The 22,592-nt window shown below is 35.0% G+C and overlaps 2 protein-coding genes across 2 annotated transcripts; both read left to right on the plus strand.

The window, feature by feature from the left end:
- Window positions 1-1,376: 1,376 nt before the first annotated feature.
- LOC145563801 (uncharacterized) lies at window positions 1,377-3,837 on the plus strand. Its single transcript, XM_081624223.1, has 2 exons — window positions 1,377-2,180; window positions 3,469-3,837. The coding sequence occupies exons 1-2, from the start codon at window positions 1,958-1,960 to the stop codon at window positions 3,666-3,668; spliced, it is 423 nt and encodes a 140-aa protein (XP_081480349.1). The 5' UTR covers window positions 1,377-1,957; the 3' UTR covers window positions 3,669-3,837.
- A 9,821-nt stretch (window positions 3,838-13,658) lies between these two features.
- On the plus strand, window positions 13,659-14,288 carry LOC145565049 (uncharacterized). Its single transcript, XM_081625161.1, has one exon. It carries the CDS (start codon window positions 13,659-13,661, stop codon window positions 14,286-14,288), a length of 630 nt encoding a protein of 209 aa, XP_081481287.1.
- The last annotated feature ends 8,304 nt before the right edge of the window (window positions 14,289-22,592 follow it).

Raw genomic sequence — 22,592 nt, forward strand, 5'->3', positions numbered from 1 at the left:
TCATCAATCAACACATACATATCGTCGGCAAACATCATGCACCATCGTATATCATCTTGAATCGAACTCGTCAATTCGTCTATGACAATATCGAAAAACAAAAGGACTAAATGTAGAATCTTGATGAACTCTAATTATATGTGGGAACACTTCAGGTATGCCAACAGTGGTCTGCACACTTGTGTTAACTTAGCTTCCTCATAAATGTCCTTAATGATATTAATGTATTTCTGCAAAACGTCTTTCCTCGTTAAAGCCCACCAAAGAATCTCCTTAAGAACCTTATCATAAGCCTTCTTCAAATCAATAAAAATCATATGGTAAATCCTTCTTCTTACCCTGATAGGTCTCCATTAGTTGTCTCATAAGATGGATTGTCTCTACAATCAATATTCTAAGCGTAAATCCATACATGGTAAAAAAAAAGTATATTATTTTTTTTTGAAACATAAAAAAAAAAAAAAAGTATATCATTTAGCATCACTTAAAATAGAACAAGGATAGATCAATTGAAGACAAATGGCGTATTTTGAACAAATTAATTTAATTTAAACAACAAACTTCATGTAGTAAATAATCAAAACTTTACTAGTAGAATCCTAACTTATTCAAAGCCAAAAGATATTTTTTTTTTTTTTTAGTTTGTAAAATTCCCAAAATCTATCTATAACTAATACTAAAGTAATTACCGCTGACATCACCACTATACATGTGTCACCTTCTTATAAAAAATTTTCCCTCCTAAACTATTTGTGACAACATTCTCTTTTTTTTTCTTTTTTTTTTTCCTTTTCAAAATAAAGCTAATATTTGAAAATTATTGATTATTATACATTTTTCTAAAAGATTTTATGACTAAAATGGCTAATTACAATTTATTAGTGATAGTAGAATTTGAATTATTTTTCCCTCTTTATTAATTCTTCAAATTTTCTATAATAAATAAAAAACAAATGCTAACATTTTAAAAATTTTATTATAACTATGAAGTTAATTAGAATAATTTTCAACTTAATTAATCTAACTAAAGAAATCGATGACGATTTACTATGTTTTACCTAAAATATTTATATTACACACATATAAGTAAGTTTTTAATTATTTAAATCTAACCTAGTTTCCAAATAACTTGGCTCCCATGAATATAAAATTTAAAAGAAATAGGCAAGATTACTAAAACACGTGAGAAATTAACGATAGAAATTAAATACCGGCTGCTAATTAAAGCACTAACGCATATGCTTCGCTTAGAAATTACGAGAAACGGCGTGCTGCGTGTGTTATTAGATTTCCTCTCTTCTTTAGTCGGCGTATTCTTTCCTAATTTCTTCCTTCTTATTTTTTTATTTAAATAATAACACAATTTCAGAACATCATAAATAAATTGTTAATTATACCCTCAATTTTCCCCCTTTTCCAAACCCTAGCCCTCAGTTCTTCCTATATAAATTCCGCCTTCTCCAATTTTCTCATCTACTCCCACTTTCTCTCTCCTCTTTCCCAATAATCCTTTGTTTCCGCCATTGTTGGGTTTTTTTGCTTCAATTTGAGCAATAAAAACCCAGAAGAATAGCTAGATTTCTGCAAAAAAAACAACAATTGGAAGATTAAATTGGTTGTGAATGGTGGAAATCTTAAGTAAAAATTACATGCGATCTTCCCCCTTCCTCTTTACAAGGGGGATCTTCGTTCATTCATTGTCATCTTCTTCCGCTTTTGCTTTCGGTTCTTGCATGGAAGGCTGGTACTACCGCTGCCTCGGCCTTGACCCTTAAATATTCTACATTCTTTCAATTTTCCAGAATAATTTTCTGGGTTTATAATTTTTACCATTCTATCATTCGATCTGGAAATTTTGAATTATTGTTTTTGATTTTCGGGAGTTTTTTTTTGGGTTACAAATCAATTCTTCGATCTGAGAATTTTGAATTATTATTTAGAAAAAAAATCGGAAAAAATGTTGCTAAGCAAGCAAAAAAAGGCGAAGGGAAATCGGGTGTTGATTACGGTGAATGTTCTGGGAAGTGCTGGACCTTTAAGATTTGTTGTGAATGAAGGGGAGCTTGTTGCTGCTGTTATTGATACGGCGTTGAAATCTTATGCTCGTGAAGGTCGTCTTCCTGTTCTTGGTTCTAATCTTAATGATTTCCTCCTTCATTGCCCTTCTGCTGGATCTGATGGTATTAATTTCCTTCCTTTTCTTCAATTTAATTTGATTAATTTTATTATTATTAATGTTTTTTTAGTTGATTAATATAATTTTGTGATTTAGAATTTTGTATTTTTGTGATTAGGTTAGGTGAAATTTGGTAATTGTAAGTTAAGTTAGGTGAAAGTTAGTTTCTGTTGACTTGAGGTGAACTTGGAAAATTTGGGTTTTTGTTTATTTTGTGGATTGAATGGAAGTATAAGCAATTGGAATAAGAAATGGGGTGTTTGCTTATTGTAATTACATTGGACAATTATGGAATTGTTTCCACTATGCATCATGTTTTTATGGTTTGGACTGATTCCTGAATTCTTAAATTTGGCTTTAGTTTTTTGTGTAATTATGCGTTTTTCTAGGTTCGGCGAATTCACAAATTTTAGATGGGTGAGATTAACAATGGCTTAGTGTTTCAATTATTGGAAGAATCAAGTGTTTGTATAATTTGGGTTATTTTCCTGTGATTTTACCTTTAGTGTATAGGATTGGCGTATTTTTAAAGTTGTATAGGGGAGAATGACTTAACTGCTATTTTTAGAGATTGGTAATTGTAAAACGAAAGTACGAGCTTAGCATTATGGATACACATTTTTAGTGATCCTGGTTAAAGTTTTTGAAGCATCTCCTTTAATCGCAATAATTTTGGTGTCTTCTGAACATTGAAGGCTTCGTAAAAAGAAGCCAATTATGAAGTTGTCAATGCTTTTGTTTGCGTTGTCAATCTGAATATCTAAATTTGTCTATTTGATGATGCCCTACAACAAAGAAATCTCTAATGTCTAATGTTTGTAATGTTGACTAGCATCATTGCCTTGCTGTCAGCATTCTCTTACCATAATATCTACAACTTCTGTACCTTTGCGTGTGTGTTCAGCAGTATCTAAATGAGCTACTAGATAGCTTAACTTTTTAAATCACCTGCATTATGGAAGGTTTGGAACACTGATTAGTCTACATTGCACGTCAATACTAGGCCACGTGGATCTTGTTCTATGTTTTTAGATTCTTTTCTAATTTATATCTATGACTTGAGGTTTGTGAACATTCTATCTTCCATAAATCGGTACTTGTCTAGATTTTGCTTTCTTTTGTCTGCATGATTTGATTGTTAAACCTTTTTCTTGCTCTGTAACGAAATTTATCTTCAATTTGATTGTCCTGCACTCCTGCCACTAAACTTGTTGATTCACTGATGCAGTGATGCATTAATGATTTACTTGTATCAATTTTCTGATTGTTCTTTATGTTTCTGGTTTTTTCAGCTTTAAGTCCACTTGAGACAATTGGGACAATTGGAGCTCATGGTGCCCGGAATTTTCTTCTGTGCAAGAAGCCACAGCCCGAGAAAGCTGCAAATGTTGAGGTCGGTGCTGAGTCTGCTGTTAATATAACAAGAAGGGGAAACGGAAGCTGGAAGTCATGGATCAATAAGACCATTATTCTTAAAATTGCATCGCATTGAAGATGGAATTATACTTCTCTGAGATTATCTCTGTGCTCAGAGATTTAATTATCCCCATTGCTTATGAAGTTATGATTATCAAACCCTTTTCATAAGTTGAATTGCAAGGGAAACAATTTATACACTTGTGTTTACTTGAAAAGCTATAGATTGGTTTCATGTTTTTTTCTTTTTTTTTTTTCCGTGTCATGAACTTATAGAGTTTCTCCTGTCCCTATTGTGGATATTTTAGAATTCAATAAAGTTGTTTCCTATATGGTTTTTCTTAATTTATATGCGTGATTGGAATTTCATTGATTTATGCTTTCATTTTAAACGTGTAAAAGATTTTTTTTTTCTTTTTTTGTTGTGGATTGGAGTAATTTCATGCAGTAACATGAATGTCATCTGGACATGGGAAGTTTTTCGTTGGACACCACCGAACGATATTGATCTTGCTCTAAGTCAATAGGTAACTCATGACAGTCGTTTTGGTTTTTTTTTTTTTTTTTTTTTTTTTTGAAGATAAAATTTAAAGGTTTTATTTTAAAAGAAAGGTATTGGTCAAGGTTTGAGGGAAATAATTAGCTGTTAACTGTTATTATATGTCTAATGTAGGTGGGTAGCAATATCAAGCTTACTTCACATGATGAGTATCAAGTAGTGCTGTATTTGCGCGTCAAATGGAGTGGAATTGGATAAAGAGCCCTTTCCCACGCAATTCCCAAAATACAAGCCAATCTTTTTTTTAATTCCCGCCGTACCGTTTATGTCAGCTAAGGAAAACAAACCGGTTTTTTTTTTTTATTCTCGGTCCAGCAACAAACCGTTGCTTGAAGTAGCACTTGAAGTAGCGGTTTTAATTTCATATACCGCTACTTGAAGTTGCGGTTTTTCTCAATATACCGCTACTTGAAGTAGCGGTTAATAAAATAGATACCGCTACTAGGGCTTGTTTGGCATCATTTTTGGTTTTCAGTTTCCTGTTTTTTTGAAAACCAAAAACCAAAAACAGGAAACAAGAAAAAGGTGTTTTCACTTTTCTGTTGTCAGTTTTTAAAATTATCATGATTTTAATAAGTTTATATAATTTTTGATTCATTATGAAACATATATCATATACTTTTAAAAAGCAAAAAAACCAAAAAACAGAAAACCACAGCAATGCCAAACGAACTCGAAGTAGCGGTTTTTGCTGTAATATTTTTTTTTAAACAAGGTAATATTTTTTTTTTAAACAAAATATTAGTAAATCAGCTAAAAAATAAACTTGCAAGTGTACCTGTAAAACCTACTATTTTCAACCTGCAAAGTCCATATACCATATCTTCAACACAACCACCACAAATAACAAGTTAACAAACTTAAACATTCTTATCCATGGAAGTCCAAATTGTATTAAGGTATTCTAAGAGCAATGTCAAATACTTGTCAAAAAATAAAATATAAACAAAGTCTCAAATACTAATCATTTGCTGTAACATCCTAATAATTCTCTCTTTAAACCTGTAAATACCTTTAACAAAATCCAAGAGAATTACTGACGTGCTACCGCCACGTGTTCAAACGTTAAGACTAATTCAGAATTTAGCAGCGGAAAAACTAATTCGGTTATAAATAAGTTTCAAAACCAACAAACAAAACCAAACTAAGTCTTATAACTTGGAACCATTAAGGTCCTTATTCAAAACCCAAACTAGTAAAAGTAGCATAAAAGTGAAACCGAGTTTAAATAAATTCAAAAGTAAGTAGCAAAATAAGTAGTGAAAAGTAACCAACACTCCACTCAAAATCCCACCACCTTGATGCAAATGCTGAATATGTAGAACCTGTGGTTAATCTACTCCCCAATATTACAAGTGTAAAACTTGGATCGTCACAGGGTCATTGAAAGGCGAAGGCCATGACCAAGGAAAGACACACAAAAACACGCAATCAGCAACGCTGAGTACATACAAGCTAAGAAATATAATAAGAAATCCCTAGCATGCTACTAATATTCAATCATCTCACACAATTAAATTATGGACTCAACACACGACTCACTGTCAAGTTTACCGAGACTTCACTAGTTGATAATAGTTAAACCATTTTATTTTATTCATTGGATTAAGCAATAGACAAGGTTGTCCCCCCATGCTCCATGTGGAACATCAATATAAGAAAACCCCATGCCTTCTTTCGGAAACATCAATAAACATCCAACGGTTACGGGCGCGACTCCGTAACCGTAACTAGTATGTGATCTTATCTAACTCATAATTTTTGAAAAGTATTTGAAACAAGAGACTCGTAGATCAGACGGCCTCTAGAAAAGTGCATGGCTAATACCCCGTGTACACAAACCCTGATTGTCATTACTCTAGATGTGCATCAATCCAGAGTTTAATTGCTCATCCACGTTGCAATTTACGTGATTTACAGGTTTAGACATGGTGATGACTCGTATGCAAACAATACAATCAATCCAATATCAATTCAATCAAGTAAACCAAGTTTCCAATTCAATTCTTAATTTATTAGTGACAAGCAATATTTATTATTGATTCCTTTAACTACCTCGGTGTATAAACACCTTGAGTGCATAAGGCACCCCAAAACCTTAACCTCGTCTTATAAGACTTAAATTCTTTCTTTACTCATTCTATCTCAATAATCATGAACGAGTAATAAATAAGTCATTCTACGAAATCACATACCTTTGCCTCTAAGCGCATCTTGCAAAATTAATGCATAAATAATACTTGCAAAGTAGAATAATACATGTACAACATACGGAAATCACAATGTAAAACCAAACAATTAAGCCCAGTCTTCTCTATACATGATACTAAGTTCTCGATACATCCCTATACATGCTTCTAAAGGCAAGGTTTCGTAACTCGTACGTACCTTGAGTAAACGAATTGGTTGGCCACTTAACCAACTAGAAATCACCTTCTATAAATTCCTCTCCTAAACCAAAGAATAAGATTTCAATCAATACCCAAACAACCAAATTTACAGCAATATAACTTGATTTAAAACTCAATAAAACTTCCTTAAAACATGTTTTATGCTCAATTAATCAATAGAAATTCAATAGGAACAAAAGCCCCAATTTAATTGATCATACGAACCCTAAAATCCCAATTTTAATAAATTAGAACTCTAGGTTTTAGAATTCACAAAATCTGAAAATTATAACACAAGTATAAATATGAAATTATAAGTTTAAACCATCAAAATCATGAATTGATACTAAATAAACTAATTTCAAACAATAAAATAAAAACCCAAAACAATAAAATCAAGTATTAAGCAAAAGAAACAAAGGAGGAAGAAAAAGGGGAGCCACGGCTGGGCCATAGCTGGGTCGGTGGTGGTGCGCCGACAGATTGGTGGCCGACGTTAACTCTGGCAGCCTGTGGTGGCAGCGGCAGCAACAATGGTGGGCAGCAAGGTGAATATTCTCACGTGAAGTGGAAAAGAAAGAAAGAAAAAAAGAAAAAAAAGGAGACAGTAAAGAAAAAATTAAGGAAAAAGGAAATAAATAAAATAAAGGGAAAAGAAAACAACTAACCTTTTGTATGGGAAAAATTTGGGGATTAAATTGGGTATTTATAGGAGAGAATATTGTAGGGTAAGTAGGAAGATTGGGCCTCATGAATATAATGGGTCAATTAGGGAATAAAATGGACTAGACTTTGTTTGTATAGGTATAAATTAGAGAATGAAGGTACATATAATACTTTGTACTAAATAATTTTCGACCCAAATTAATAATTTGAAACTTTTGAAATTAAATTCCGAAAAAAAAATACAAATAAATATAATAAATAAAATAAAATTTCATTTATAAAATATTTAAAATACGGGGGATTACATTTGCAAAATAGCATATGTCAACGGTACCAAAATATACACCTAGCTCGTACGTTGCTTCTTCCCATAAAGTGATGATGAAGGTGATGTAGCTGTCTCGTCCTCTGGATGCAGGCCAACTCCAACTCCAACTCCAACTCCAAGCCGAGACTTTCTATTGCTACGCCATCGAACTCTTTGATACTGGCGTTGCTGTAATACCCCGTATTTTTAAGTCATTTAATCTATACTTATATAAAAAGAGAATTCATGGTTTGGTTGAAAAGGGTATTGCTATAGTTTATTGTTTTATCAAAATACCAAACATGTCCTACTAATATGATGTGATAAACTTCATTTTTTTTGGAAGTATTCTCCTCTATATTACATGGGTAGCTATTGTAGCCATTATAGCCCATAGGTATAGCCGTATAGATTATAGGACACCTTACCATTTTTTTAAAAAAATTTATTTCTTTTTTAATTTTATTTTTAATACATTATATTACACCATCTGTTTTACAACAATATCCCTATTTCGTATTTCGATTGTAACTTATTTATCACTAATTATTTTAATTTCACATTAGCATAAATGATAAAAATTAAGTATTAATATTGTACCCACCGATATGAATCAAACTAAACCTCATTTGCCTATATTTTTTTTTTCCCTTATACTTAAAGACAAATTTAAAGGATTTTATTTCATTTTTAATAATCACATGATTGTAAATAGAAAGATCATTATGAACCAAAGGGAACATTATTTTGTTTATCATGCACATTTTTTTTTTCCTTTTTTTTTTAAAATTTTCAGCGTAGGAGCATTAGTACTCCTTCCATTTTTGTAGTGCCTGTTACATATTATCCCCTCCGTATTTTAATTAGTACCCCCTCCGTATTTTAATTAGTACACTTATCAAATGTGGACATGTTTAATAAGTGTTACATTTTTTTTTTGTAAAAAGTTACATTTTAATAATATAATTATCTTTCCTATCATGATCCCTCCTCAAACTCACTACTACTTCCCCCCTCAGATTTGTTACTTTTAATAAACTTTTAATTTTACTATATTTTTATAATTTTTTAATACTCTAACCACTCCATTTATCTCTTACTTAATTTAAGTCAATTGAATTGCCTAAAATATTTTCAAGAAAATCTAAATTAAAAAATTTGATATTATGAAAATATATTCCGGGAAAATCGAACAAGATCCCACACGATTTTAATGTTTTATTTTTAGTGTATAAATTACAAAAGACGCTCAAAAGAATGTGTGCAAAAGTATGTTTTGTAAATGTTGCGATTTAAAAAAAAAAACCGGAGAGTGTAATATTCTTATGTAATTGCTTGCAAAGATATAAAGACTTTCATACATTTAAACTTTAAAGCACTAAGTAAGACGTTAATAGTAAGGACTACATTTATTTTATGAAAAATTCACTTACAAGCTTGTGTTTGCATCCCTTCCGATTATAAAATCATTAATTTTTATCCAAAAAAAAAAAATATCATTAGTTACCATTTTTGTAATTAATATTACTTGGCGTTTATTTATATATATACTTCAATTTCTTTCTATTCCACTGGGTTATTTTTATTTTTTTTGACTCATTTATCAATACACATTCTCTATTAACTTGTCTATATCTTTAACACATGTTAATAAAATGAGAACGAGGGATATAGCTCAAGAGGTTAGAGCTTCCGTCCATGTCTTAATATAGATTATCATCACCTACCCCTGTGGCTCTATAAACACAAAAAAATAAGTTAATAAAATTTATAAAAGTACATATTGAGATTGATTAAATAAGAACTTTATTTGATGATGTTTTTTCTTACATTGGAAAGAATTGAAGATTTTAATAAGGTGTAAAAATTTGATCGCAAATATCTTCAATATATTAGCAAGATTTATGAATTTAAGATATTAATAAAGCACTAAGCGCGATGAATTAAAGTAGACCCCATAGACTATAGTTGCTCTTATATATACATAAGATTTTTGAAGATTTTCTGCCATGTTGAATTGTTAAAAAATTTCATATAGAAAGATCATTGTGAAACGAAGAGAGTATAATATATTGGTATATATTATTATAAGCTAAGTTTGATTTAAAATATTGAGATGGATAATCTAACAAAATCATATATGATCACATTTTACTTATGTACAATTTTTAAAAGGTTGTAAATAAAGATGGTATTATGCATATTTTTTAGATGTTATAAATAAGATAAATTGGACGAAGTGTATTTCTTTCAATTTGGGGATATGATTGATTAAAGGTGATCAAGAAAAATTAGTTGTAAAATTTAAACTATGTCGGCAAGGAGGGAACTACCACCCACTTGCCTCCTTCATTAAGGGTGAAGGTTGAAATAATGCCAAAAATGCTCTATAAATAGCCATGGAAAACAAAAGCTACTCCACTCCACTTCCTTCTTCAAGTTTCCTCTTTTTACCTTTTTTCACTAGCCTCAAAACCTTCCTCCACAACCACTACCACCATTGCTGCCGCCACCTGTTGCCGTCAGCCACCGACCACCGCAGCCCCTCCTTCCTTGTTGTTGTTGTTGTTGACCGTAAGTTCCAAACAACATATATAAACTTTCTACTACTACTACCATGTACTAGTGATAATGTGATATTACTACTACGTACTGCTACTTCTTCTTCTTCTTCCTACCTTATTATTATTATTATTACTACTACCTTACTACTACTACTACTACTACTACTACTACTACTATTATTGTCGTTATTATTGTGGTTGTTGCTGTTGATGTTTGCTATTATTACTAACAACTACTACATATATAAGCTAGATACTACTACTACTTACATATTTAGTTATCTACTACTACTACTCTCATCTACGTACTACTACTGCTACTTATTATTATTATTATTATTATTATTATTATTATTATTATTATCATTATTATTATTAAATTGTGAAAGCAAATGCTAAATTTATAAAAGGGTTATAATAATAAGTTGTTCATTCACAACTAGTCAAAGTCGGTATTCTAGTCCTCGTGTCCACGGGTTGAAAAGTATTTGATTAGGATTATTGGTTTGTTGTAGGAGGAATTTGGTGTTCGTAAGTAGGAGTCCTGTACTTGTGTGCAAAGATCGAGATACGTACACGTGACTAGATCTTTTATGAAGTGACTTTTATATGCAACGTGATTTACATGTTAAGTGTTTTCGAACCATGTTTAAATGATTGTGAAATGTTAAGTGATTCCGAACGATGTTTAAATGATTGAGAAATATATTTCAGTGAAACATGTTTTATTTGTTCGATCTCAAATGTTTAAATATTTTATATGGTTGATTATAAACTTGTATTGATATTTAAGATGTTTAAACAGAAAGTTTTATTGTTTAAATTATCCCGAGTATGGGATATTGGAAAGTTTATTTATCAGGTTTTATTCCTTGGATCTTTGGATTTTTAACTCCCACTATGCGGAGTAAGTTGAAGATTATGGACTTTGTATGACCTAATCTTTCCCCTTGATAGCACTATGTAAGGGAGTTACTAGCTTGGGGGGGGGGGGGGGGTGTGCACACTTAGATGGGAAAATAATTTATGAAAATATGGATTGATCCATCCTATTCGGAATTATCTTTGGAGAGTTGGTTATTTCGGAAATTGGTTCTTTTGACAAGTATTTATACATGAATTTCTATTCATGAATGGTTTGGATAAATTATGAGTTATCAAAGTCAAATCTCTTTGAAAGCATGTTTAATTAATTAAATTGATTTTACATGTCTAGCATTTGTATGTACTTAGTATTTTGGCTAATACGTATTTCTCTTTTTGTTTTGGCTTGGCCCTACTTATCATTAATGATGAGTAGATAGGTAATGACGACCAGACGACGTGATTATATGCTGCATTGGGACGATGGGCGGTGATCACCTAGTTTAATTTATTAAACATAGTATCAGTGTTTTAGTTGCTCCAGAAGTGTTCAAAACTATTACTATTATTATTAATAAAAGATAAGTGCTATTTTCCGCTGCAAAACTCTATTAAGCCTTACGTAATCACGTGGCGATAATACTCCCAAGTTACTCCCTAAAGTTGGATTATTATAGTTAATATTAGAGAGTAATTTGAGGGTGTTACAAAGTGGTATCAGTTTTTGGGTTTTAAAAAGATAAAAATGGGAATATAAAACTGATGGGTAGACCTAAGAATGGCATATAGGATAGAGTTTCGCATTTTTTTCTCTCAAGTATATATTAAGTATATATTTTAGTAAAAACTACTTTCTATTTCAATATGAAGAAAGATTAATAGTGGGGATTATTAGATTGGCAATGAGCTCTGGCTAGGCAGGACTTGGACTCAGGGCAACGTCGACCCTAACCTCTCCTACCTGGGATCTCATTGGTCCAACTAATCCACATTATGAATCAAGTATTCAACTAATAAATTATGTAATATTTTCGAAATTAAAGAATTTGAAACGTATTCAAAAAGTGATTTCGAACTTTATGTGAATTATGTGCATATGGACTAAGCAAACGTCCAAACTATATTTTAGAATATAAAGGTTCGAATTAAAATTCGAATTGCATTAAGATTGGTATATTGGTGAAGGCTCATGAATTATTCGATAATTATTCCTAAAGTGGAAATGGATTGGAAGGCGAATTGCACTCTTATGTGATGAATTATATGGTGAAGTATTTGTTGATTTATATGTTATAATTGTATGAAAATTATGATAAATGTTGTGACGATTTATTTTAAGATGTTATTTATATTTGCTTTTAAAATGGCAATTTAGACTTACTAGTTAATTTTATGAAACGTTTAGTACTCAAGATATTTTGTGAACGGTAAAATTATCACATTTCTGATTCTTTGTTGATGGATGAATAATTTATTTGTGCTTAATTACCACATTATTCAGGATCATGTCTCTAAGGCAACGAATTAAGAAAGGGAGTAGTTCCAAAGTCAACTCTGTCATCAAAAGGCTAACTAAAATAACCGAAAATACTTACTTTATTAGATTCGCGTGGAATGTAATTAAAAAAATGCGACTTAATTATAAAAACATAAGAAAAAAAAAGTTCTGAGGCCAGGAGCCTCAGAGCTCTTTGCGCACTTTTAGTGGTGTTGGGTGGAGCCGGTATTGTCTCAAACCAGGGAAAAACCCATAATGACCTTGATGCTTTTGGGGAAGTTTTTAAAAGAATAGCTGCGGCCAAACCACCCACTTACCTAGGCAAGGTAGACCTAGCGAGCTTAGAAAATTGGGTGAGAGAATTTGACAAACTTTTTGATGCTATTAATTGCCCTGAGGAATTTTAAGTCAATAATGCTGTTTATTACCTTAGAGAGGAAGCCGATTTGTGGTGGAGTCAAAGGAGAGATGACTTGTTGAGTAATCCTAACTTTGGGTGGGCTGAATTTAAGGAAGCTTTAAGAGAGAAGTTTTACCTTGCCTATTTAAGGAAACAAAAGTGTATGGAGTTTACGAAACTTAGGATGGGGAACATGACGATTAACGAGTATTATAGCAAGTTCATTGAGTTAATGAGATTTGCACCTGAGGTAGTACCAACTGAGGCACTTAAGGCCCAGAGGTTTGAGCAAGGTTTGACTTTGACCCTTCAAGGGAAGCTAGGAGGAGTGACCTTTGAAACCTTAGACGAGGTTTACGGGAGAGCAGCGCACCTTTATGGGATCAAGGGGAGAGAGCTAGAGGGAAACTTTTCTGGGGAAAAGAGGAAGCCTAGTGGGGCTTTCAATGGGAGTGAGAAGAAACCCAAGGTTGAGGGGAACCCGAGTAGGAATTTCAATGGGAAAAGGGACAACATGGGTAATTTTGAAAGAGGAAATGGGAACCGAGGGAATGGAGACAAACCCAAGAGAACCTATTTTTGCAAGAGATGTGCGAAAAACCACCCAGGAAAAGATTGTGAGGGAAACCTAGTGACTTGTCGATACTGTCAAAAGCTAGGTCACCGTGAGTATGAGTGTTATAAGAAGGTCTGTAATGAGCAGTCGGGTAAACCCCAAGATGAGAAGAACCAACCCAAGCCAGCTCAGCCCCAGTGGATTCATTCCTAAGCCAACACCCAACAATAGTGGAGCCGCTCCCAAGGGTCGTGTGTTCGTGATGAACAGCCGTGAGGCTGCAACTGCTTCTGATGTGGTAATTGGCAATTTCTTTATTTGTTCTGTGTCTACTAAAGTTTTATTTGATTCAGGGGCGTCTCACTCTTTTATTTCTAGAACTTTATTAGATAGGCTCAAGTTAGAGAGTCTGGTGTCTATTTCCTTAGATATTGCTATCCCATCAGGGGAAGTGGTGAGTTGCACTAAGATGCATCAGGGCGTACCTCTTGTCATTTCAAAAGTAGAATTTCCGTTAGACTTAATCGAGCTTGACTTACAAGATCTTGATGTTATTTTGGGGATGGACTGGTTGGGCAAATACAAGACCCAAATTGATTGCAAGGCCCAAAAGGTCACGTTGTGTGGGCCGGGCAAAGTAAGGGTAACTTATCGAAGGGAAGGGAAAAGATCAGGGTTGAAGATCATATCTGCTTTGCAACTTAAGAAGGATGTAGCAAAAGGATACCCACTGTATATGTGTAGTGTCCAAAGGATAGAAGAAGGAGATAGAGATAACGGGAAGAATATTCCAATAGTGAATGAATTTCTTGACGTTTTCCCTGAAGAAATTCCAGGGATGCCACCTGTGAGGGATGTTGAGTTCACTATAGACTTAGTGCCTGGGACATGACCTATGTCAAAGGCTCCATATAGGATGTCTTCGGCTGAGATGAAAGAGTTGAAGACTCAATAGACGACTTGCTGGAGAAAGGATACATTCGACCGAGTTCATCACCATGGGGTGCACCAGTGTTGTTCGTAAAGAAGAAGGATGGAAGCTTGAGGTTATGTATAGATTACCGAGAGTTGAACAATGTGACGGTCAAGAACAAGTACCTGTTGCCTAGGATTGATGATCTATTCGACCAGTTGAAAGGGGCAGGAATATTTTCGAAGATTGATTTGAGGTCAGGGTATCATCAGTTGAGGATAGCAGAGTCGGCCATTGCAAAAAGTGCTTTTAGGACCCGTTATGGTCACTATGAATTCACTGTAATGCCATTTGGGTTAACCAATGCACCTGCGGTTTTTATGGATTTAATGCACCGAATTTTTAGGCCATACTTGGACATGTTTGTTGTAGTGTTTATCGATGATATTTTGGAGTATTTGAAGAATCGAGATGAGCATGAGGATCATTTGAGGACGGTGTTGTCAACCTTAAGGGAGCATCAATTATATGCCAAACTCTCAAAGTGCGAGTTTTGGTTGGAAGAGGTAGCTTTCCTAGGTCATGTGATTTTTAAGGAAGGAGTATCGGTGGATCCAGCAAAAGTAAAGGCTGTAAGTGAATGGCCAACCCCGAGGAGTGTGTCAGATGTTCAAAGCTTTCTTGGATTAACAGGTTATTATAGGATATTGGTTAAGGATTTCTCAAGAATTGCAAGGCCTATGACAAGCTTGATGAGGAAAGAATGTAAGTATGAGTGGACTCCAGAATGCGAGGAAGCTTTCCAGACGTTAAAAGAGAAATTCACCACGACACCTATGTTAGCCTTGCCTGATGGAAGTGAGCAGTATGACGTGTATAGTGATGCATCAAAGTTCGGGTTAGGTTGTGTGTTGATGCAAAATCGAAAGGTGATTGCTTATGCCTCGAGACAGTTGAAGCGTTATGAGGTGAATTACCCGACCCATGACTTGGAGTTAGCCGCAATTGTGTTTGCATTGAAGATTTGGAGACACTATTTGTACGGAGTGACATGTAGGATTTTCACCGATCACAAGAGTTTGAAATACATATTCACTCATAAGGAGTTGAACATGAGACAACGACGATGGTTGGAGTTGATTAAGGATTACGATTTGGAGATTCAGTATCACGAGGGGAAGGCGAATGTTGTAGCTGATGCATTGAGTAGGAGGTCAATTCATGCAGTTAACGCAATGATTCTCCCAGATCAATTGTATGCGGAATTCTAAAAGATGAATTTGGAGGTATTGGAGCAAGGAGAGGTAAAGAAAATTTTGAGTGCCTTGTTGAGCAAACCGTCGATTTTTGATGAGATTCGAGAAAGTCAACCGGGATATGAGAAGTTGAACAAGATTAAGGGAAAGATCGAGGAAGGGCAAATATTGGACTTTTCGATAGCCAATGATGGAAACATGAGGTTTAAAGGGAGATGGTGTGTTCCACATAATCGAAGTGATTTGAAGCAAAGGTTGATGGAGGAAGCTCATAGTTCTCCTTATTCAATGCATCCCAGAAGGGATAAGTAGTATAAGGACATGAAGAAGACATTCTGGTGGCCGAATATGAAAAGGGAAGTGGCAGAATTTGTATCTATATGTTTAACTTGTCAAAAGGTTAAAATTAAGCATAAGAGACCCTAAGGAACAGTTCAATCCTTGGAGGTGCCTAGTTGGAAGTGGGATTCGATATCTATGGATTTCGTGTGAGCATTACTGAAGACTCGAGCAGGAACTGATACAATTTGGGTCATAGTGGATCGATCAACGAAGTATGCAACGTTTATACCAATGAAGAGTACATGGTCGATGTACCAATTGGAAAGGGCATACGTAAAGTTTGTAGTGAAATACCATGGTGTGCCAAAGGACATCATATCAGATAGGGATTCAAGATTCTTATCTAACTTCTGGCAAAGTTTATAAAAGGCTATAGGGACTAAGTTGTTGATGAGCACTGCATTCCACCCCACAACCGATGGTCAAACAGAGAGAACAATACAAACTTTGGAGGATATGCTGAGATCATGTGTTATGGAGTACTAGGGTTCGTGGGAAGATCATTTGGACTTGATAGAATTTTCCTACAACAATAGTTATCATGCAAGCATTGGGATGGCGCTGTTTGAGGCTTTGTATGGGCGGAAGTGTAGAAGCACGATATGTTAGAACGACATAAGTGAGACAGTTACACTCGGGCCAGAGATGATCGAAGAGACGGTGAAACAAGTAAAGATAATTCAAGAGAAAATAAAAGCCGCACAAGATCGTCAAAAGAGCTATGAAGATCTAAAGAGAAGGGATGAGGAATACGAAGTAGGAGAGATAGTTTTATTGAAAATATCTCCGATGAAGGGAGTAATGAGGTTCGGGAAAAAGGGAAAGTTAAGCCCGAAGTACATTGGACCGTACGAGATCATCCAAAAGGTGGGAAAGAAAGCATACAAATTGGATTTGCATAATGAGCTAAAAAGAGTTCACAATGTGTTCCATGTGAGCCAAATTCGGAAGTACATACCAGATGTTTCTCATGTTTTACAACCTGAAACCATCGAGATGGACGAAAACTTGACTTATGAGGAAAGACCTGTGAAGATTTTTGATAGTAAAGTGAGAAGCACTAGGAACAAGGATGTTAAGATAGTCAAGGTTTTATGGTCAAACCATAAAGCCGAGGAAGCTACTTGGGAAGCCGAAGCAGATATGAGAAAAAGATATCCAGAGTTGTTTTCTAAGGTCAGTAGTCGAGTTACGGGGGCGTAACTCCTTTTAAGGGGGGTAGAATGCAATAGAGTTTCGCACTTTTGCCCTTTTTGGTTAGTTTTTGAGTCATTTAGAATTGTTATGTGTTAAACCTGAGTCATAGTTTGAGTCATTCCGAGTCATTGTAGGTTGTGCATGAGTCAATTTGAACAAATTCAAATAATTTTTCTTATTTTCAACTTAAGTTTCGAGGTCGAAACTTCTTTTAAGGGGGGTAGAATGTAATACCCCGTAATTTTAAGTCATTTAATAATTATTAAATACGGATTTTCCGAAATATTTTATCATACAAAAATATTTATATGATTTTACGAAAATAATTTTATACCTTTATTTTATAAAGATTTTAATTATACGAGTCAAGTCAAAGTTTGTCGTATCCAAATCAGATTTTAACTGTTAACACTTTGTACCCGATTCAGACGACAAAAAACCAAATTTGCTTTTTTTTTTTTTTTTTTTTTTTTTTTTTCACAAGATCAATTCATATGTACAAAAATGGTATGTCAACCAACCTATTAGCATTCTACTCCAATATTATTATTATTATTATTATTATTATTATTATTATTATTATATAAAAAAAAAATTTAAACTATGTCGGCAAGGAGGGAACTACCACCCACTTGCCTCCTTCATTAAGGGTGAAGTTTGAAATAGTGCCAAAAATGCTCTATAAATAGCCATGGAAAACAAAGCTACTCCACTCCACTTTCTTCTTCAAGTTTCCTCTTCTTACCTTTTTTCACTAGCCTCAAAACCTTCCTCCACAAGCACTACCACCATTGCTGCCGCCACCTATTACCGTCGACCACCGACCACCGCAGCCCCTCCTTCCTTGTTGTTGTTGTTGTTGGCCGTAAGTTCCAAACAACATATATAATCTTTCTACTAGTACTACTACCATGTACTAGTGATAATGTGATATTACTACTACGTACTACTATGTATTGCTACCTCTTCTTCTTCTTCCTACCTTATTATTATTATTATTATTATTATTATTATTATTAATATTATTATTATTACTACTACTACTACTATTATCGTCATTATTATTGTGGTTGTTGCTGTTGATGTTTGCTATTATTACTAACAACTACTACATATATAAGCTAGATACTACTACTACTTACATATTTAGTTATCTACTACTACTACTCTCGTCTACGTACTACTACTGCTACTTATTATTATTATTATTATTATTATTATTATTAAATTGTGAAAGCAAATGCTAAATTTATAAAAGGGCTATAATAATAAGTTGTTCATGCACAACTAGTCAAAGTCGGTATTCTAGTCTCGTGTCTACGGGTTGAAAAGTATTTGATTAAGATTATTGTTTTTTGTAGGAGGAATTTGCTGTTCGTAAGTAGGAGTCCCGTACTTGTGTGCAAAGATCAAGGTACGTACACGTGGCTAGGTTTTTTATAAAGTGACATTTATATGCAACGTGATTTACATGTTAAGTGATTTCAAACCATGTTTAAATGATTGTGAAATGTTAAGTGATTCCAAATGATGTTTAAATGATTGAGAAATATATTTCAGTAAAACATGTTTTAATTGTTCGATCTCAAATGTTTAAATATTTTATATGGTTGATTATAAACTTGTATTGATATTCAAGATGTTTAAACAGGAAGTTTTATTGTTTAAATTATCCCGAGTATGGGATATTGGAAAGTTTATTTATCAGGTTTTATTCCTTGGATCTTTGAATTTTTAACTCTCACTATGCGGAGTAAGTTGAAGACTATGGACTTTGTATGACCTAGTCTTTCCCCTTGATAGCACTACGTAAGGGAGTTACTAGCTTCGGGGGGGGGGGGGGTGTGCACACTTAGATGGGAAAATGATTTATGAAAATATGGATTGATCCATCCTATTCGGAATTATCTTTGGAGAGTTGGTTATTTCGGAAATTGGTTCTTTTGACAAGTATTTATACATGAATTTCTATTCATGATTGGTTTGGATAATATGATTTATTAAAGTCAAATCACTTCGAAAGCATGTTTAATTAATTAAATTGATTTTACATGTCTAGCATTTGTATGTACTTAGCATTTTGGCTAATACATATTTCTCTTTTTGTTTTGGCTTGACCCTACTTATCATTAATGATGAGTAAATAGGTAATGGCGACCAGACGACATAAATCATATGCTGCATTGGGACGATGGGCGGTGATCACCTAGTTTAATTTAGTAAACTTAGTATCAGTGTTTTAGTTGCTCTAAAAGTGTTCAAAACTATTACTATTATTATTAATAAAAGATAAGTACTATTTTCTGCTGCAAAACTCTGTTAAGACTTACGTAATCACGTGGCGGTAATACTCCCAAGTTATTCCCTAAAGTTGGATTATTATCGTTAATATTAGAGAGTAATTTGGAGGTGTTACAATTGCACTAGTGGAGGAGATGTGAAGATAGTATGTTGAGGAGTAACAAGTAGAGTTTGAGGAGGAGGACGAGGGGGAGGGGGGTGGGGGAGGTGGATAAAAAGGAGCAGAAGTAACAACCGGATGTCAAACTGTAAGAGAGGGAGAAAGAGCATGTAAGGGAAAGAGGGAAGGAGCATGTAAGGGAGAGCGAGTGGGAGCATGTGAAGGAGTGCGAATGGGAGTCGGTGGACGAAAGGCACGTGATGAATGACCACCACGATGAGGTGGTAGTCTAATCGGCCGAGTGTGCACAATAGAAGCAGAAGAAGATAGAGAAGTGGACACTCGAGGTTGCTCAATAAGGTGTGAATGCCCCACCCTATAGAAGGTCTGCCCACAAAATGATGTAAGACTCTACATCATCTGTATGGAAAATGGTAGAGCCTTGCTTGGTGGCAAAACAGAGATGGACTCAGTAGCTCCCGATAGCTTCGCGTGCAAATCAGCAACTGCATGTGCCTACATTAAAGTTAGTTTTAATGTTACTACAATTAATTCAAAAACGAAATAACTACATTATAATTGAAATGAAATGAAGCTCATACAAGTACTAGGTCAGAGCTAGATGGCTGGTAATGACTTGGGGGGCGTGGCTGCGAAGGTGGAGTAATGATCAACCTCGTGATGCGATGGTACCAAGCCATGTACTCTATCATGAGTAGTGAAGAAGTCCCAATGAACGGGTTACCCTGGACTACTAATGCCTTTCGTCTACTTCCACTCATGTACATGCTCCGAGTGTCGAATCTCCCGGTTACGTTGTCCCCTTCGATCCTTCTTGTGTAGAGCAACGTCCGTGTCAACTGCCTCTGGGACCGGTTGCTCTAACCCAAACTGATGCATGACTCGGCCTGGGAGGTGGAACTCAAAAACGTCAAAGAAAATAAGAGGGGCACGTGTACGCTAAATGTGAATGTCAGAGCGACAAATCTCTGGAAGTTGCTCCATCACCGCCTAGGTATATGGCTGCCAAATCATCTAATTCCTAAAATAGGTATGTTATTTGTATAAGTTAATATAACTATTATAATGGACGAATACCAATGCATAAAAAACATCGATTATACCCGGTCCTCATGCTAATGGTCAAATGTATCTTGATAGTATGAGAGTCTAGAAGCAGTATGTGCACACGAAAGATGTACAAGTAGCCAACTGTAAAAATAGTTAATAATAATTCTTAGTTCTCATCAGGGAAAACAATGTAAGAACTAAAACTGTAAGCAATACACTACCTGCATGCCAAGGAGTCAACACCTCGCTCATGCTGAGTCCTTAAAATATCATCCTCCTCCTGAAGGTCCTCCTACGGCGGATTTCAAGGCTTCCTTACATAGGGTCGACCAATACAAATGTGCTCCCATGACCACAACTGCACTAGGATAAGTGGGCCTCCAATCTGACACGCTCCTCTCTAACATGCTCGACAGAGCTGACGTTAAAAAACCCAAGAGTCGCACTTCCCTAACTATAGGTCAAAGCTGTTTCCCAATCTCTAAGTAACAGTAAGTAGTAGAGTGACACAACATCACCACTCTTGTCAGCAAAGAGAATAGATCCCATGAGAGTAAGAATGTGAGCACAACTATGTCGCTGAACAGTAACGTCATCGGCTCCCTCTGGAATCTGTGAGAAGTGTCGTCTGAGCCATGTCAACTTCAAAGAAGATCCCTCTAGAAACAGCTTACCCTTATCATCAACGCCTGGTCGAACTCCAAGCAACTCTTTAACAAGGTCATGCCATCCCTCAAGCGGAGGACCAATGACAGGTGGGTCGTGAACTCTCAAACCTAACAAAACGGTGGCATCTTGTAAAGTAATGGTGGCCTCTCCCACCACAAGATGGAAAGTATGTGTCTCTTGCCTCCACCTCTCAACCAACGCAGTGAGAAGATAACGGTCAAGCAAAAACCCTCCACCCGCTATTCTATGCACATCGTATAACCTAATACGCTTCACATAGTCTAGTAATCCACCCTCTACCCTCCACTCACGTCCCAAGCCGACCATATGCTCCCTAACTGAAAAAACTCCATCAGCCACGCCACTCCAAATATGATGAATCCTATGGGAAGTTTGTAACCGTAGAACAGATGAATCAATTGGGCTTGGTCGAATGACCGAATCCACGGGACTTGCATGATAAGAGGAAATTTAATTAATTTTAAGCATGTGTAAGGAAAAAAAATTTAAAATATATAAGATTTCAATTTTTTAGAACACAAATTAGGCATTTTAGCAATATCTAATGGTCGTTACCCAAATGATCTAACACCACTAATTATAGGAATTGTTCTCTTGTTATGCTTAGGTCACCGACAAACACTGCATGCCTTCTTGAGACGATAGGGACGCTCATCCATTTCATTTCGGATTCTAGTAGACCGTCGGCCTAGGCCTATTTTAGATCCGGGTTGGATACAACATTAGGCCCATTGTAAGTGGACCAATGGCAAGGATTAGGAACTGGTGTGAAACACTTCGAGTATGAAAGTCCGTATTCGGTGGTCCTAAAAAAAGAATCCGCCAAATCTGAGTGTGATAAGCTTCGATACCGACAAACTGCTAGGACATGAGAGCATGGCAACTTGTATATTTTCAACTTCTCACAAGTACATGTCTTTCTCATCAAATTCACAGTGTGGGAGTTACCACCTTTACCAGCTTTTCTTCTTCCACGACCTGTCCTAACCTGATACAACCTCATGGCATCAGAGTCAAAAGCAACAACCTCATGGTGCATGGCTTTCTCCATGCTGGCCTCTATTGTCTCCGTAGCCTTTTCTGATAACTCATGGCCTTCTTCAAGTCTTCTTTTACTCCAACTACGTCAAGTTGCAAAATAGGAGTTAACTAAAAAAAAAGTCATTTGCACTAAGGCAGTTATCGGGAGACAATGAGCCCCTTTTAAGACTCCATTGAAAACTTCTGACATGTTTGTAGTCTTCACACCAAACCTTAAACCACCATCATGGTGGATGGACACTTATAGTATGGAATCTCCATCAAGTACTGTAGACACCTGATTGT

This window comes from Chenopodium album, chromosome 10 (genome assembly GCF_948465745.1).
Source record: "Chenopodium album chromosome 10, dcCheAlbu1.1, whole genome shotgun sequence".
NCBI classification, from domain to species: Eukaryota; Viridiplantae; Streptophyta; class Magnoliopsida; order Caryophyllales; family Amaranthaceae; genus Chenopodium; species Chenopodium album.

What these genes read in the sequence shown, in the direction of transcription:
- LOC145563801 (XM_081624223.1), top strand. Translation starts at nt 1,958, where the DNA reads ATGTTGCTAAGCAAGCAAAAAAAGGCGAAGGGAAATCGGGTGTTGATT. An exon ending in CCCTTCTGCTGGATCTGATG is followed by an intron (nt 2,181 to 3,468) that starts GTATTAATTTCC and finishes TGGTTTTTTCAG; the next exon opens with CTTTAAGTCCACTTGAGACA.
- LOC145565049 (XM_081625161.1), top strand. Translation starts at nt 13,659, where the DNA reads ATGAACAGCCGTGAGGCTGCAACTGCTTCTGATGTGGTAATTGGCAAT.